The sequence below is a fragment of the Coenobita brevimanus genome, chromosome 106 (genome assembly GCF_032717465.1).
Source record: "Coenobita brevimanus isolate Jiangsu-jjx chromosome 106, ASM3271746v2, whole genome shotgun sequence".
NCBI classification, from domain to species: Eukaryota; Metazoa; Arthropoda; class Malacostraca; order Decapoda; family Coenobitidae; genus Coenobita; species Coenobita brevimanus.
In genome coordinates this window covers 14,495,709-14,511,634 of record NC_137059.1, presented here as the reverse complement: position 1 = coordinate 14,511,634, position 15,926 = coordinate 14,495,709, and the positions used below count along the sequence as shown (strand labels likewise).

Sequence of the window (15,926 nt, the reverse complement as noted above, 5' to 3'; positions counted from 1 at the left end):
GGCCACCTCTGTCACCACTGTCAGGATGGGGAGGAAATTAGGTAGTAGGTTGGGGAACAGAGCTTGCTTCCTCACTTTCACCATGACTTGCACTTTTCTTCCCCATGCCTTTTCCCTCCCCTTTTACTTTACCTTTTGCTCCTTTCCCTATCATTTGAGGCTGTGGGGAGAGAGTGAGAGGAGGTTCAGGTGCGGTGGAGGTGCTGGGTTGGGGAGCAGCAGCAGCATGGGACTGGAGGTGGCGGGTAGCACTGTGCACCACGTGAATAGAACAAAGCACTGCTCACCTTGTACTTTTTACTAAATAGTTTATCCCCACTCCTCTGGGTTTTCCTGGGCAATCCTACCCACAAAAGCAGCCGATGTTCACCTGAGGGGGTGGCCTCGTACTCCTCATCACTAAAGGAATCGTCTACGGAGCGAATGTGACATGGTGAGATGGGAAATAGTGGTCGTGGTCGTACAGGGTAAGAACAGCCATGCAGAGAGCCATATACAGTAATCCCTGTAATATCTGGACGCCCAATAACCAGACACCCCAATGTCCAGACATTTTGGGCCCAGGCCATCAGAACCCAAAAATGGCCAAAAGACGTATTTTGAACTTAGCATGCGATGCTGAACAGCAGTGTTTTCCCGCGTAGAACACCGGCCCCCGGCTTCCTCCTCTCCCCAGTTACCGCCTAACTACGGTCCTGACTAGATGCTCGTCGTAATGGTTGCCGCACGAGCCCGATTTAGTGAATAAACTGCAATACCTTGCCACTAGACAACATGGGAATTTACAGTGTTGTCCAGCGTTAAGAAATTAGAATTCAGAGTGCGATGGATTAAGTGCAGAGTGCACACTGGCAGTTGCAACTGGCGTGGTGCAAGTAAGAACAGCATGTGCAGTGTTAAACAATTATAATTCTCAGCGCAAAAGATTAAGTGCAGCACAACACTGGATTGCTGTACATGCTTCAAGAGCATTCTCACCACTGCCAGAGCCTTAGAGGAGGTTGGTTAATCTTCATAACAGCCACAGACGTGTTGTAAGTGCCCTGTACACTGCTAAATATTTTCCATACTTCTAATTCCTCATTCTCTGGTTACTTTTCATTTATTTCATGCTATCTGTCCCTTATTTGTGTGATTAGGGTCTTAAATAGGTGCTATGTTTGTCTGGTAGGGAGTTACATAGGTGGTTTTCTGAGTTAGGCTGGGTTAGGGTCCATAAGTACCTGTCCAGGAGACATTTTCCCAGTATCCAGACAAACCCACTTTTCAGACATGCCTTTGGCTCTATTACATCAGATATTGGAGGGATTACTGTACCTCGCCTTTCTTGGGGATGAAATCTTGTCCTCGCTCCTTGATTCCAACTCAGGTTGGACATAGCCTCGATGAGCAAAGTCATCACCAATAGGAGAATCACTTTCTCCATCACAGGGGATGTTCAGGAGCTCATCAATCTCGTGTTGAGGCTCACTCACTCTCACTCACTCATAAAGTGAGACAGAGTTGGTGGGGCCCCGTACAGAGGGAGGGATGATATGATGACTCATAGCATGGGTCTATCTATCTATCTATTGCCAGACGCCTCAATCCCGTTTGGGGTGGCCACAAACAAAACACCTCCATGTCGCCCTGTCCCCTGCAATTTCACTGCCCTTCTCCCAACTCACACTCCCCTCTCTCATATACCTCTCCACCCCATCCCTCCATCTCATCCTCGGCCTCCCCCACCATCTTCCCCCCTCCACCTCACTCACATACACTCTCTTTGTCAGTCTTTCACCCTCCATCCTCTCCACATGGCCAAACCACCTCAGTGTGTTCCTCATAACGCTTCCTATCACATCCACATCCACACCACAACGCTTCTTTATATCCTCATTCGTCAGCCTGTCTCTCCATGTGACTCCACAGGCTCCTCTTAAATAACTCATTTCCACTGCTCTCACTCTTGACTTGTGTCTTTCCAACAATGTCCAAGCTTCACTTCCATACATTAGAGTTGGTATCACAATACTGTCATGTAGTAACTTTTTCACTTCCATGCTCACTTCCCTCTTTCTTATCACTGCTTTCAAAGAACCAACAACCTTTCTTCCCTGCTGTACCCATTCAAGCACTTCACCTTCCAAACCTCCATCCTTACTCATCACACTACCCAAGTACTTAAACGTACTCACATTTTCCAATTCCTCACCATCCAACCTCACTGTACATTCACTGACTTCACCTCTCTCAAAGACAATCACTTTACTCCACCCTACATTCACCTTTAGATTCCATTTCTTACACACTCTCCCAAACTCATCCACCAAGCCTTACAGCTCCCCTTCGTCTTCATTCAACAACACAGTATCATCTGCAAACAACAGTACAGGGAGTTTCCAAACACTATCCTCTCTTACCAGGGCCACTCCAACATCCACGACCCTACCTTGTACATCTTTTATTACCCCATCCATGAACAGATTGAGCAACCATGGAGACATGACACATCCCTGTTTCAACCCAACCTTCAAAGAGAAAAGTTCACTTAGTTCACCATCCACACGCACTGCAGCCTTAGCACCATCATACATACTCTTCACAGCATTCAACAACTTCCCATCTACTTCATATATTCTTAATATTTTCCACAATCCTTGTCTATCCACCCTGTCATATGCTTTCTCCAAATCCATGAAAGCCGCATACAACTTCTTTCCCTTCTCTAGAAACTTTTCCACTAAAGATCTAAGAATGAATATCTGATCTACACAACCTCTTCCCTTCCTAAAGCCTCCCTGTTCTTCTCCAACTAATTCCTCTGTTCTTTCTTTAACTCTGTCAATAAGTATCCTACCATACACTTTTCCTATTATACTAAGAAGACAAATGCCCCTATGATTACCACACACTTCTTTTTCCCCTTTTCCTTTGTACAGGGGAATAATTATACCCGACTTCCAACCCTCTGGGACTATACCTTCCTCCCAGGCCAATCTGCACATCTTCCACATCCATTCTACTACTATCTCTCCCCCATGCTTCAGCATTTCACCACACACTTTCCCCGATTTAACTGTCTTCATTGCTTCCACAACTTCTATCATACTGATTTCTTCCTGTCCTCTCACCTCCCTCTTTCTCCCAGCCATTCCCCAGCCACTTATACTCACATTACTTCCATCCTCTATGTTCAACAATTCCTTAAAGTGTTCTCTCCATCTGCTCACGTTTTCTCCCTTCTCCACTAGTAATCTACCATTTTTATCTTTCACTCCCCTGCTAACCTCACTTTCACCCTGTCTTACTCTCTTCACCTCTTTCCAGAACAATTTCTTACAGTCCCTCCACTTTACACTCAAATTCCTTCCAAATTCCTCATCCACTCTCTTCTTACTCTCTCTTACTAATCTTTTCATCTCTCTCTTTCTTTCTACATATAACTCTCTCTTCCGCCTCTCAACTTCTTCCACGCCCCTATTTCTCATCCATTCATTGTATGCTTTCTTCTTTTGTGCCACAGCCTGTCTCACCTCTTCAGTCCACCACGCTGTTCCTTGCACCCCCTTCTGTCTTCTCTTCCTCCCACATACCACATCACATGCATGGGTATTAGGCCTAAACAGGTGCAGAAGTATCCCTAGCAAATATCTTGCGCCAAAATTGAATTCTTGAATTTTGGAAAACATCTTAAATTGATGATGTACGGTACATGTACGTCGCTGGCACGGGGTGGGTTAAGAATTATCTGGCCAGAGCACAGTTTGTGGTGCTGACGGATAACAATCCCTTAGCTCATTTGCAGACTGCAAAGGTCGGCAGAGTGGAGTCGGTGGCTGTCAGACCTGAACCAGTTCAACTTTGAAGTTAAATGTTGGCCAGGAATAGAGAATTCCAATGCTGATGGTCTGTCACGAAGGCCATCCAAGGAGGAGACGGGGGAAGGAGAAGAGTTTGAAGAGATGTAGGTTGACCCACAGGAGGTGGTGGAAGCAAAAGGGGTGGCTGTGATGAAAGTGTGAGACAAAGCCGGGGTGCAGCAAATGAGGGTTGCAGAAATGTCATGCCCAGTGTTGGGAAAGTTTTAGATGCAGATGACTGAGATGCTGCACCTGAAAGAGATAAAAGAGCTAATGCTGTCAGAGGAGTTCAGATAATTGTGGAGAGTCAAACAGCAGCTGATTATGAGGGATGGAGTTATATACTTGGGGGGTGAGGCGAAGAATCGGATATTGTGGAAGGTGCTCCTGCCAGTGAACCAGAGGGAGGAGGTGATGAATGGAGCTCATAATGAATGGGGCCATCAAGAGCTTGCTACAGCTTTGGTAAAAAGGAGCTTTGCATGACCTGGATTGCAAGAAAGCATCAAAAAGTATGTAGCTGGTTGCAAGGTGCATGCAACAGTGAAGGAGGAGGGGTCAAATGCAATGACTAGGCTGGGGACAGTTACAGCCAGTAAGCCTTGGGAAGTATTGGCTGTAGACTTTACTGTGTTGGAACTTACCAGGGATGGAAAGGAGACTGTTTTGGTTGTGAATGACGTACAGTATTCAGAAAAATTGCTTTAGCGTTTCCAACTAAGAATCGCAGGGCCAGCACAGTGGCCAGGATTTTGGCGGAGGAGACAGTTTATAGGTCTGGTTGCCCAGAAAGCGTCCACAGTGACCATGGTTGGAATTCTGAGGGGCCCCTGGTGGAAGACGTGGAAGTATTACAACATTACGAAGTCTCGAAAGGCTCCTTACCATCCGCATGGGAATGGAGTTTGTGAATGGTTTAATAGGATTCTACATGGGATGCTCCCTACTTCGAGTAGGGATCAAATGGAGTAGTGGCCAAGGTGATTGTCTAGCCTGACAGCAATATACAACAGTTCTCCCCATGTTGTGACAGGATTTTCACCCCATTATCTGTTGTTTGGAGTGGAGCCCCATTTGCCCTTAGACAGGTTCTCATTGAGTACAGAGGAGGCTGCTATCAGCCACCTTCAGTGGATTAGGAGCTGAAGAAGACACAGCAGGCTGCATGGAGAGCTGCATGGGGGAACATGCGACAGTATAACGGGAAATCAGACAAAGAGGCAGGTGCCAGTTAGAGCAGAGCCCTTGCAGATGGGGAAACAAGTACTGCTCAGGGACCATTCAGTGGCAGGTAAGAATAGGATACATCCTAAGTTTGAAGCAGAGGTTTCAATAGTGGTGGAAGTGTTGGATGAGGTCAGTGACGTATATAAGGTGAGACCAGAGGGAGAACAAGGTCATGAGAAAGTGCTGCATCACAGCAACTTGCACCCTTGGAGGCAGGTAGAGCACATCGAGGTAAATGGTTCAAGAGGTCAGGAAGGGTTTGACATCAAAGGACAAGAGAAAGAAGAGGAGGTGGAAATGCCAGATATAGATGAAGTGTTGCACAGGTTTGGCTCGGGATACATGCTGTCATCCACTTAGAAGGACCATGAAATGGCAGAAGGAGAGACTGAGCTAGAGGTTTTACAGGGAGGAGCACAGCAACATAGGGGGTCCGCTGAGGATGAAATAAAAGACTTAACCGGTACAAGTCCTCAATGGCTTGCTGAACAGGCACAGGAGGAAGGATCAAGGTGTTTTGTACGTGAGAAGTGTGCGCACAGGGGCACGCACGAAGTTGGAGGGGGTAAGTGTAAGGATTAGAACTGAGCTCCCTGTGTAAGCTTGTGGGCTAGCATGGTAAGCCTCATGGTGTTGCCTCTTGGCGGGAGAAAATGTAAATAGCGTCCACCCGTGTGTGGCTAATTGTGGTGCAGTGGGTGATTCTGCCTAATATAAGTAGGAATGTGCCTCTGCTGGTAGTGCTGTATAAGGAGGGGGATGTAGGGTGTTCTGTAGAATAGGGTGTTGATGGTATGTGGTGGTTGAACTGTCATGAGACTGTATCAGCAGGAGTTCGTGGGAAAGGCGAAGCAGATGTGGGACTGGCAGATGTGTGGCTGTGCTAAGGCTTCTCCTTGGATCTAAAGATTTTTACTGCTGATGGCTCGGAACAGGTTTCCAGGCATCTTGTGCCTCCAGGAGATGCCTGGGTGGAGCAGGGTCCAGTAAGCCAGCATGGACTGGCTCCTCACTGATGAAGTGGACACTAAGTGACACTGCCACTTAAACAGAGAGAGCAAGACACCAGGGGACCATATCACACTGACGTAAGTGTGGTGGAGCCCTGGCAGGGGAGCCACAGTTGGTGCTACAATGGTGGGGGCTGTGAAGTTGCTATGCGGAGGGGTATCCTGCAGGTGAGGGAAACGGCAGTTACACTTGCAGTGCATGGAGGGCACTGCTGCAACACTGCCGGCTGACTGGGTAGGGAGTGGCAGCATTTCTGTGTTTTTGTGTTTATGTTCAACTGAGTGTATGGATCATCATTTAATGGAGAATCATTGTATGGAAGAGCTTATGTTAACCTGAGCAGGAGGTTCAGTAAAGCAGGGCAAGTATTATTTGTTTTCTTGTGTGTTTTCCCTGAGTGGGCTGTAAGGTGAGCCCTAAGCCGAGGGCAGATGGGACTGGCTCATAACGATATTATTATCATAAATTATTATTATTATTATTATTATTACTACTACTATTACAACTACTACTATCATTACTCTTATTCTCTCTCTCTCTCTCATCATCATCTACTATCATTCTCTCTCTCTCTCTCTCTCTGTCTCAGTCATCATCATCACCCCTATCAATATTATTATTACTATCATTATTCTCTCTCTCTCTCTCTCTCAATCATCATCATCACCACCCCTATCAATATTATTACTACTATCATCATTCTCTCTCTCTCTCTCTCACCTGAAACTACCGTAGACAATCAGCAGAATGGAGATGAGAAAGGTAGACACACGGGAGGAATCTACTATGGAGTAGGCCCTGCAACGAAAATGGGAATTAGTCACACCGGGTAACTCCTTGGGTACTACACAAAAATCTATCTATCAATTTATCTATCTATCTGTGTATCAACCTATCTGCCCATCCACCTATCTTTGTCTCCATCTATCCACCTTTGTCTAACCTATCTGTCTATCTTTGATATCTTTATTTATCTAATCATCTATCTATTTACATATCTATCTATTATTATTATTACCGTATTATCAGGAGAGAGAGAGAGAGAGAGAGAGAGACACACACACACACACACACACACACACACACACACACACGAGTGAAAGTGAGCAAGAGTGAGAGTGAAAGTACAGTAGATAATGACTGTGTGGTACCACAGATACACGGATAGACAGGTATACTGTACATACATACATACATCTGTGTGATGGGAGTCTCTCTCTCTCTCTCTCTTTTGCTTCTCTTTCCCTCCCATTCCCTCCTCCCCTGTCCATTTCATCCTCTCTCTCTCTCTCTCCTCTCTCTCCCTCTCTTTCTCCTCCCTCCCTCCCTTCAACTTTCACCTACTCAAGTTGTCTCTATCTCATTTGCTCAGTGGCCTGGGGTGTTCTCTCTCTCTCTCTCTCGCTTGTGAAAGTGTTATGTAAAGAAAAAAAAGAGCAATTACGACTTGAGTGTGTGCGTGTGTGTGAGTGAGAAAAAGAGAGAGAGAGAGAGAGAGACACACACACACACACACACACAGACAGACAGAGAGGGGGGGGGGAGGCTGGCGTAAGAAGCACTGCACAAGTAACACTAGCTATTGACTGTTACCCATATAAATAGATATTTACACAGGCAGAGGGATGGGCTTTTCGTCTCATTAACTCTCCTCCTCTTACTGACTCCCTTCAACCTCTGTCTCATCGCCGCACTGTTGCATCTTTATCTCTTTTCTATCGCTACTTTAATGGTCACTGCTCCTCTGAACTGTCTGCTTGCATTCCTCCACCTCTACGACGGGCGCGTAGCACCCGTCTGGCAGCAAACTCTCATCCTTTTTCTGTCCAACTCTCTAATGCAAGAGTTAACCGTTACTCCCAGTCTTTCATTTATGCAACAGGTCAGCTCTGGAACTGTCTCCCTCTGTCTGTATTTCCTGCTGCCTATGATCTCCAGTCTTTCAAACGCAGTGTGTCCAGGCATCTCAAAATGATCGGATCTTGAATTTGGCTCTCTATTGTATTTTGTTTTTCTCTTGGAAGGAACTGTTACTGCGGGCCACGGCCTTTGGTTCCTTCTTCCTCGCATAAAAAAAAAAAAAAAAAAAAAAAAAAAAAAAAGACAAACAGTTGATAGACAGATGCATAATATAAACAGATATACCGTAGTGGTTTTTAAAGACTGATACGTGATAGATAGATAAAGTATATAGAGAGAGTGTGCTATATGGAGACAGACAGGTAGACTGATAGATATATTGATACAGGCATACAATGGCATATAAACAGATTGAGATGGGTTGATAGGCTACACAGATAGACAGGTAGATAGACAGATAGATAGATAGATACCTGTACTGTACAGGCAGACAGACAGACAGGCAAATAGACAGGGTGATAGACAGATAGCCTGATATACAGACAGATCAACAGACAAACACAGAGATAGCTAGACAGATACTGTACAGGCAGACTGATAGACAAACAAGTAGATAGACAGATAGACAGACACATAGGGTGATAGACAGATACCAGTAGGTTGATAGTTAAATATAGGGAGATAAACAGAGAGAGAGAGAGAGAGATAGATATAGAAAGATAGATACACTTATGTTTGATCATCCACTGTAGGAATGCGTCTCCTTAGTAACTAGTCAAAAGATTCCTAACACTTTTTCCTATGCGATTTATTTTGCTTATTACTCCTTTACTATCGGTCTCCTCGATTACTTGTGGAAAAATGCAATCCTAGTCACGAACAAGTGAACAATGCTTGCTTTCTTCCAAATATCAGGTAGTTTACCTTGTCTCATGGATTCCATGAATATTAAAGATAATGGTTTACTTACCGGTAACTCCTTTGCACATTCATGTAGCACCCAACATGAAATTTCATCAGGACCATTTGCTTTTCCTTTGTCTAATTTACTTAACTCCTCCTGTATTTCTTTTTCTGATATTTGTATATCTGGTAGTATGTGTGGGCATGCATGTTCCACATCAACCGTCTCAAAATTATTTTCTTCTGTAAAAACTGATTGGAAATTTTTATTTTGTGCTTCACAATATCCTTCTCTTATGTATAGGTGATCCCGTCATCCGTAATGGATTATATTTTATCTTTTACTTTGGTTTCGCTTCGGATGTAGCTGTAAAATAGCTTCAGTTGATCACTACTTTTATTTATGATGTCCTCTTCAAACGATTTTCAGGCCTCCCTCCTTATTCTTGTATAATCATTTCTTGTCTGTTTATAGTTGCTATATGCCCTTTCACTATTGTATCTTTTATACCTATTCCACAACAAGTCTCTTGTTTCTTTTGATTTTTTGCATTCTGTATTAAACCATTTCTTTCTTTTCTTTTCTGCTTCTTTGTGCTGTGGGATGTACTTCTGGACTCCTATTTCATAAAGTTCACAGAATCTTTTATACATGGCACTTAAATCTTGTCCTCTAAGCTCCTTTTCCAAATCTATTTCTAATAAGTATTTCTTTAGGTCATGGCAGTTTCCCTTTTTATAATTTAAACTCTTTTTGTAACTTTCATTGCTGTTAACAATGTCATGCAGTCCTGAAGTTGCAATTTAGTACTGCATGGTTCCTTTTGCCAAATGGAGGGTGATACATTAACTCGTCAATATCGTTTTCTTGCCTGGTAAATATAAGATCTAGCACTGAGGATAAATCGAGTCCTCTTTTTCTGGTGTTTTCCCTTACATGTTGCATTCAGAAAAACTCCTGCACGAGATCCAGGAGCTTTTGGTCCCAACAGCTCTCTTGGCTTATTATATCTAGAGTATTCCAATTTACATTTGTATTAAAATCTCCAGTTAGTATAATTCTTTCTGATTTCCCTTCCATTCTATATAGTAATCCACTTAAACTCTGAATTGTACTCTCTGCCAGATTCTCATATTTGCCTCTTTCCCATGTGCTTGATCTGGGAGGCATGTATAGATTTGCTACAATTACTTTCCTATCTAAAGGTGAATGTAGGGAAGAGTAAAGTGATGGTCTTTGAGAGAGGTGAAGTCAGTGAATATACAGTGGAGTTGGATGGCGAGGAATTGGAAAATGTGAGTACGTTTAAATACTTGGGTAGTGTGATGAGTAAGGATGGAGGTTTAGAGGGTGAAGTGCTTGAACGGGTACAGCAGAGAAGAAAGGTTGCTGGTTCCTCGAAACCAGTGATAAGAAACAGGGAAGTGAGCATGGAAGTGAAAAAGTTACTACATGACAGTATTGTGATACCAACTCTAATGTATGGAAGTGAAGCTTGGACGTTGTTGGAAGGACACAAGTCAAGAGTGAGAGCAGTAGAAATGAGTTATTTAACAGGAGCCTGTGGAGTCACATAGAGAGACAGGCTGACAAATGAGGAAATAAAGCATTGTGGTGTGGATGTGGATGTGATAGGAAGCGTTAGGTGGAATACACTGAGGTGGTTTGGCCATGTGGAGAGGATGCAGGGTGAAAGACTGACGAAGAGAGTGTATGTGAGTGAGGTGGAGGGGGGGAGAGGGAGGGGGAGGCCGAGGATGAGATGGAGGGATGGGGTGGAGAGGTATGTGAGAGAGGGGGGTGTGAGTTGGGAGCAGGGCAGTGAAATGGCGAGGGACAGGGTGACGTTGAGGCGATTTGTTTGTGGCCATTCCGATTGGGATTGAGGCGTCTGGCCAATAGACAGATAGATAGACTTTCCTATAAGATGTATTGATCTCTACTACAATCACTTGTACTCTTTCCTTGACTTTTAGACTTTTCTTTGTTAATATTATAATTCCACCTCCTTTTTTTAAGTTGCTATCTCTTCTCTATATATTGTATTCCTCTAAGTTTAGGATGACATTTGATATCCTTGGTGTCAATTCTGTTTCAGTTAGGCATATTATACGTGGTTCATTTTCTTTGATATAATCATTCATTTCTAATAATTTAGATATCATTCCATCTACATTAGAGCACATCAACCTAATCATCTTGTTTACATTCTTGTCATGACTTGAGTCTACTGCCTTACTCCTTCTTATTCCCTCCTGTTTATGTACCAATTTCGAACCTGCAATCCAATTATTTTGTAAAAAAATGTATTCCTCTCCTCCTCTGATCTTCCCTCATTCTTTGTTTTTGCTTCCTTCCCCTTCTCTTTCAGTAATTCCAGTTCTTCTTGAGTTAGGCATCTTCTTATCCATACGTTTTTGAACTCCTCTTTTTCCATGAGTCTCTTTGCATTTTTTAATATCTTCTCCACAGTGTTTACACTCTGGAAGGTTACCTTTAGGGGCCTTGATTTATTTCTCTCATATTTCCCTAACATTTTTGGTTCTTCTATGCCTTTATTACAGATTTCCTCTGATACTTCCTTCAATATACTCATTACATTTGCCATCTCCTTTTCGTCTTTCGAAATCCTGTTTTTTATTTCTTCCTCTTCTATACCAGTGATTACTACAGATTTGTTGATATCTACTGAATCTCTGACCAATTTAGGATTGTTTTGGATTATTCCTTTCACTTCCTTTTTAATGCTTTTTTCGTCAACCCTTGTTTCTAAGTCTTTCATTACTTTCACCATTTCAGCATAAGTGGTTTCCACATCATTTTTGTAGCTATGCATCGCTTCGTTTACCTGTGTTATCTTCTCCTCAGTATCGCTGCTCTAATCTATCACATTGCTTACTTGCCTAATTGTCTCTGTATCATTTTTTAGCTTTTCCATGATACTCTCGTGGTTGACTACTGTACTTGCCATTTCACTAATTGTGGGGCCACGAATCGAAACCCGGGTAAGCGCCATTTCCCGCCAAATGCATTTTATGATGGATAGCACTATTTTCACCCTTCCTCTTGCGGTCGGTGGTAGAAATATCCACATTTAGGCACTGGAAACATAGTTGAAACTCTCTCAAAGAGAGGCACTATTTTCAACCTTACCCACGACATAGCAAGTGTCCCCCATAGACGTCCCACGTCCAAACCCGGCTAACTCACATTCTCTTGGTGCGTTGGGGGCGAGACAGCACGGGCCAATCAGAACTCAAGAGCTTCACACGCCGCGCTTTGTGATTGGCTGGCTGCTTCCTGCTCTCTGAGTACCCAGACATCCCGCATCACAAAAAGCGTCAGTAAACACGTGGTGCCTGTTCTCGTCACATCAACCTCGTGTTGTGCACCTTTGCCATGGATTTTGCAAGCTTTTTCCGTGTCAGAACAGTGTAATCGGATATTTTATAGTGAGCACAATGTCTAGTGATTTGGGTGAGTCAAGTGCTTTACCTGTGAGGCAGTTTTATGTTGGTAAAAGAAGCGCTGATGATGGCGAAATGGATCGCGTCGATAGTGACAATGGTGTGGATGATCCCGATTATGTTGTGACTAATAATAGTGATAGTGATAATAATAATGAGAATAGTGAGGCTGATGTACAGGCTAGTGATGGGGCTAGTGTGTGCAAGGCCCCCAAGCATGTTGAAAAGCAAGGGCGGGCTCGCAAACAGCGGCCAGAGAAGTGGGAGAAGAACATTGCTAAGAAAAAGCGTAACCTCAGCAAGGAGTATGTGGCTTATGCATCAAAGAAAGTAATGCCTGCTAGGAAAGTCGGGCCTAACTGTAATACTGGGTGTTTCGAGAAGGTCGGCATGGACAATATTAATGACATTTTCACGTGTTTCTGGGCCATCGGAAATTATGACAGCCAAAATGCGTACCTGCAGGCCCTGATTCATACCGAGCCAATTAAGAGAAAATGTACATTATCCAAGGTAAGCAGGAGGAAAGTGACCTACGAGTATTTTGTTAGAGTGAACGATAAAAACATTCGCGTGTGTCCCAGTGCATTCCTTGCAATCCATGGCATCACAAAGACGAAACTCGAGGTGCTTCTTCAGAAAAAGAAGGAGTCAGGCAACAGAACACCTGTCCCTGATAAACGTGGTAAAAAACCTAGTCCACGAGCCATTGTGGGCAGGCAGCTTGAGCTCGTGCACACTCACATTGCAACCCTGCCTGACATTGCAAGCCACTACACAAAGGCACACACCCCACATCGACGGTACCTCGAGGCTGGCTCCAGTATCCCCACCTTACATTTTGAGTATCTGCAGTGGATGTTTAAGAACCACCTGAATGAAAAAACTGTGTCACAGCGGTTCTACCAGACTGTTTTCACCCGGGACTATAATATGGTGTGTCAGGCCCCTAAAACTGATGTGTGTACCACCTGTGAGACACTGAAAATGAAGATCAAGAACAACAAGGAGTTGCAACTGGAGCAGCACGAGAAAGCAGCAAAGGTGCCGCGTAACCTACTGAAGGCAGCCGAGGAGGAGGGGAGACGCACGGGACGGTCGGCTAACACCAAGATAGTTGCAACTGACCTGCAACAAACACTGCCATGCCCACGACTTCGAGCAGGTGCAGCCTACTACAAACGTAAAGCAAGGCTGTACAACTTTTGTGTATACGACTTGACCGAGCAGGAGGCCTCAATGTTTGTTTGGGAGGAGGTCACAGCAGGATGTGGTGCAGACGAGATGGCAAGTTGCCTACTAAAGTGGCTGGACATCAAGATACAACAGCAAGGGCAGGACTTCACAGTTCTACGAATTTTTTGTGACAACTATGCCGGGCAAAATAAGAATATCATCATGGTTCTCATGGCATTGCAACAAGTGCAAGCCTCTATTCTGATGTGTGTGGAGTTTGTGTCCATGGTGTCTGGCCACTCATACCTTCCTTGTGACCATTCGTTTGGGAGTACTGAGCAGAAACTGGCAACGTACATGATCATCTCATGCCCAGAAACCTACATGGATGGTATTGCAAACGCCATCGGCAAGAAGAACCCTGTCATTGCCATGCAACGACCCGACTTCCTCAACGTCAGACAACTCCTCGACTACATAACCAGGCGTCCAGCTGCTGGTTTTCCCAAGGCCTGTCAGCTTGTTGTGGACATTTCCTACAAAGAAGGTTACACCATTACGAGCAACTACGACTTCGACGAACGTGAAGGCGTGCAGAGAGTTCGTCTGATGAAGGGGAGGGAGAAGTACTCCTATCGTAAGTTCATCCTCAGTGATGTAGACCTCCTGCCGAAGTACACTGCTGACCGACCCCTGAAACCTGAGAAATTAGCCAACCTCAAGAGCCTGCACAGTCTTCTTGACCTCAAACAGCAGGCGCTGGTGGACAACCTGGTTGCCCGTCAAGATCACCTTCGAGACCAACAGAGCCCATGTGAGTGACGAAGATGACGGTGACGATCCTGACGACACTACGTGGGAGTACGTGGATGTTCCAGTGCCAGTGCAATCGGGCGCGGCACAATAACATGCACCTGTGCCGCCTGCCTGGCTGCCCTCACGTTGACGACTATGGACCGTTTAAAGGACTACGAGTATGGCAACACTAATAATGGATCAGCAACACTACAAAACTGGGTGGTGAGTGTTGTTGCTTTTTTTCCAGTATCTATTCCAAACATTCTATCTACTTTGTCACAGTTCATTCAATGTATATTTAATTATAATAGTAGAATATTATAATCTATAGCAGAATATTATAATCTATCCATCTATCTATCTATAGCCCGACGCCCTAATCCCGCAAAGGGTGGCCGCAGACAAAACGCCTCCAAGTCGCTTTGTCACCCACCATTTGACTACCCTCCCCCCAACTCCCCCCCCCCTCCCTCATATACCTCTCAACTCCATCCCTCCACCTTATCCTCGGTGTACCCCTCCCTCTCCCTCCCTCCACCTCACCTACATACACCCTCTTAGTCAGTCATTCATTCTCCATTCTCTCCACATGTCAAAACCACCTCAGTGTATTTCTCCTAATCTTCTCAACCACATCCACATCCACCCAACAACGTTCCTTCACTTCTTCATTCGTCAACCTGTCCCTCCACGTCACTCCACATGCTCCTCTCAAGTAACTCATTTCCACTGCTCTCACTCTTGACTTGTTCCCCTCTTGCAAGGTCCATGCCTCGCTTCCATACGTCAGGGTAGGGATCACAATACTATCATGCAGTGACTTCTTAAATTCCATACGCACCTCCCTATTTCTCATCACTGCTTTCAGTGAACCAACAACCTTCCTTCCCTGCTGTACCCTTTCATGCACTTCATTCCCCAAAGTTCCATCCTTACTCATCACACTACCCAAGTACTTGAATGCACTCACATTCTCCATATCCTCACCATCCAACCTTACTGTACATTCTGTGACTTTATTCCTCTCAAACACCATAACTTTACTTTTGTTTACATTAACTTTCAGCTTCCTCCTCCTACACACTGTCCCAAATTCATTCACCAAACCTTGCAACTTCCATTCATCTTCCCTCAACAATACTGTATCATCAGCAAACAGCAACACCAGAATCTTCCAAATCTCACCCTCATTCATTAGAGCCACCCCCACATCCACTGCCCTATCTTGCACCTCCTTTACAACCCCATCCATGTATATATTAAACAGCCATGGAGACATCACACAACCCTGTTTCACTCCCACAATGAGATCAAAGAACTCACTCAGTTCACCATCCACTCACACCGTAGCCCTAGCTCCCTCGTACATACTCTTCACAGCATTCAGCCATTTCCCCTCCACCCCATATATTCTTAATACTGTACTTTCCACATACCTTGCTTATCTATTCTGTCATAAGCTTTCTCCAAGTCCATGAAGGCAGCATATATTTTCTTTCCCTTCTCTAGATACTTCTCCACTAAACATCTTAGAACAAATATCTGATCTACACACCCTTTTCCCTTCCTAAATCCCCCTTGTTCTTCTCTAACTAGTTCCTCTGTCATATGCCTAACCCTATCAATGAGTATTCTACCATA

General features: G+C 44.4%; 1 protein-coding gene across 1 annotated transcript in view; it reads right to left on the bottom strand.

Moving 5' to 3' along the window:
• Window positions 1–15,926, bottom strand: part of LOC145416409 (signal peptide peptidase-like 3) — a 295,615-nt gene that overhangs the window by 262,924 nt on the left and 16,765 nt on the right. Inside the window, exon 2 of the mRNA XM_080285356.1 lies at window positions 6,801–6,878. Coding sequence (XP_080141482.1) covers window positions 6,801–6,878 — 78 coding nt within the window. The remainder of the gene's footprint in view (window positions 1–6,800; window positions 6,879–15,926) is intronic.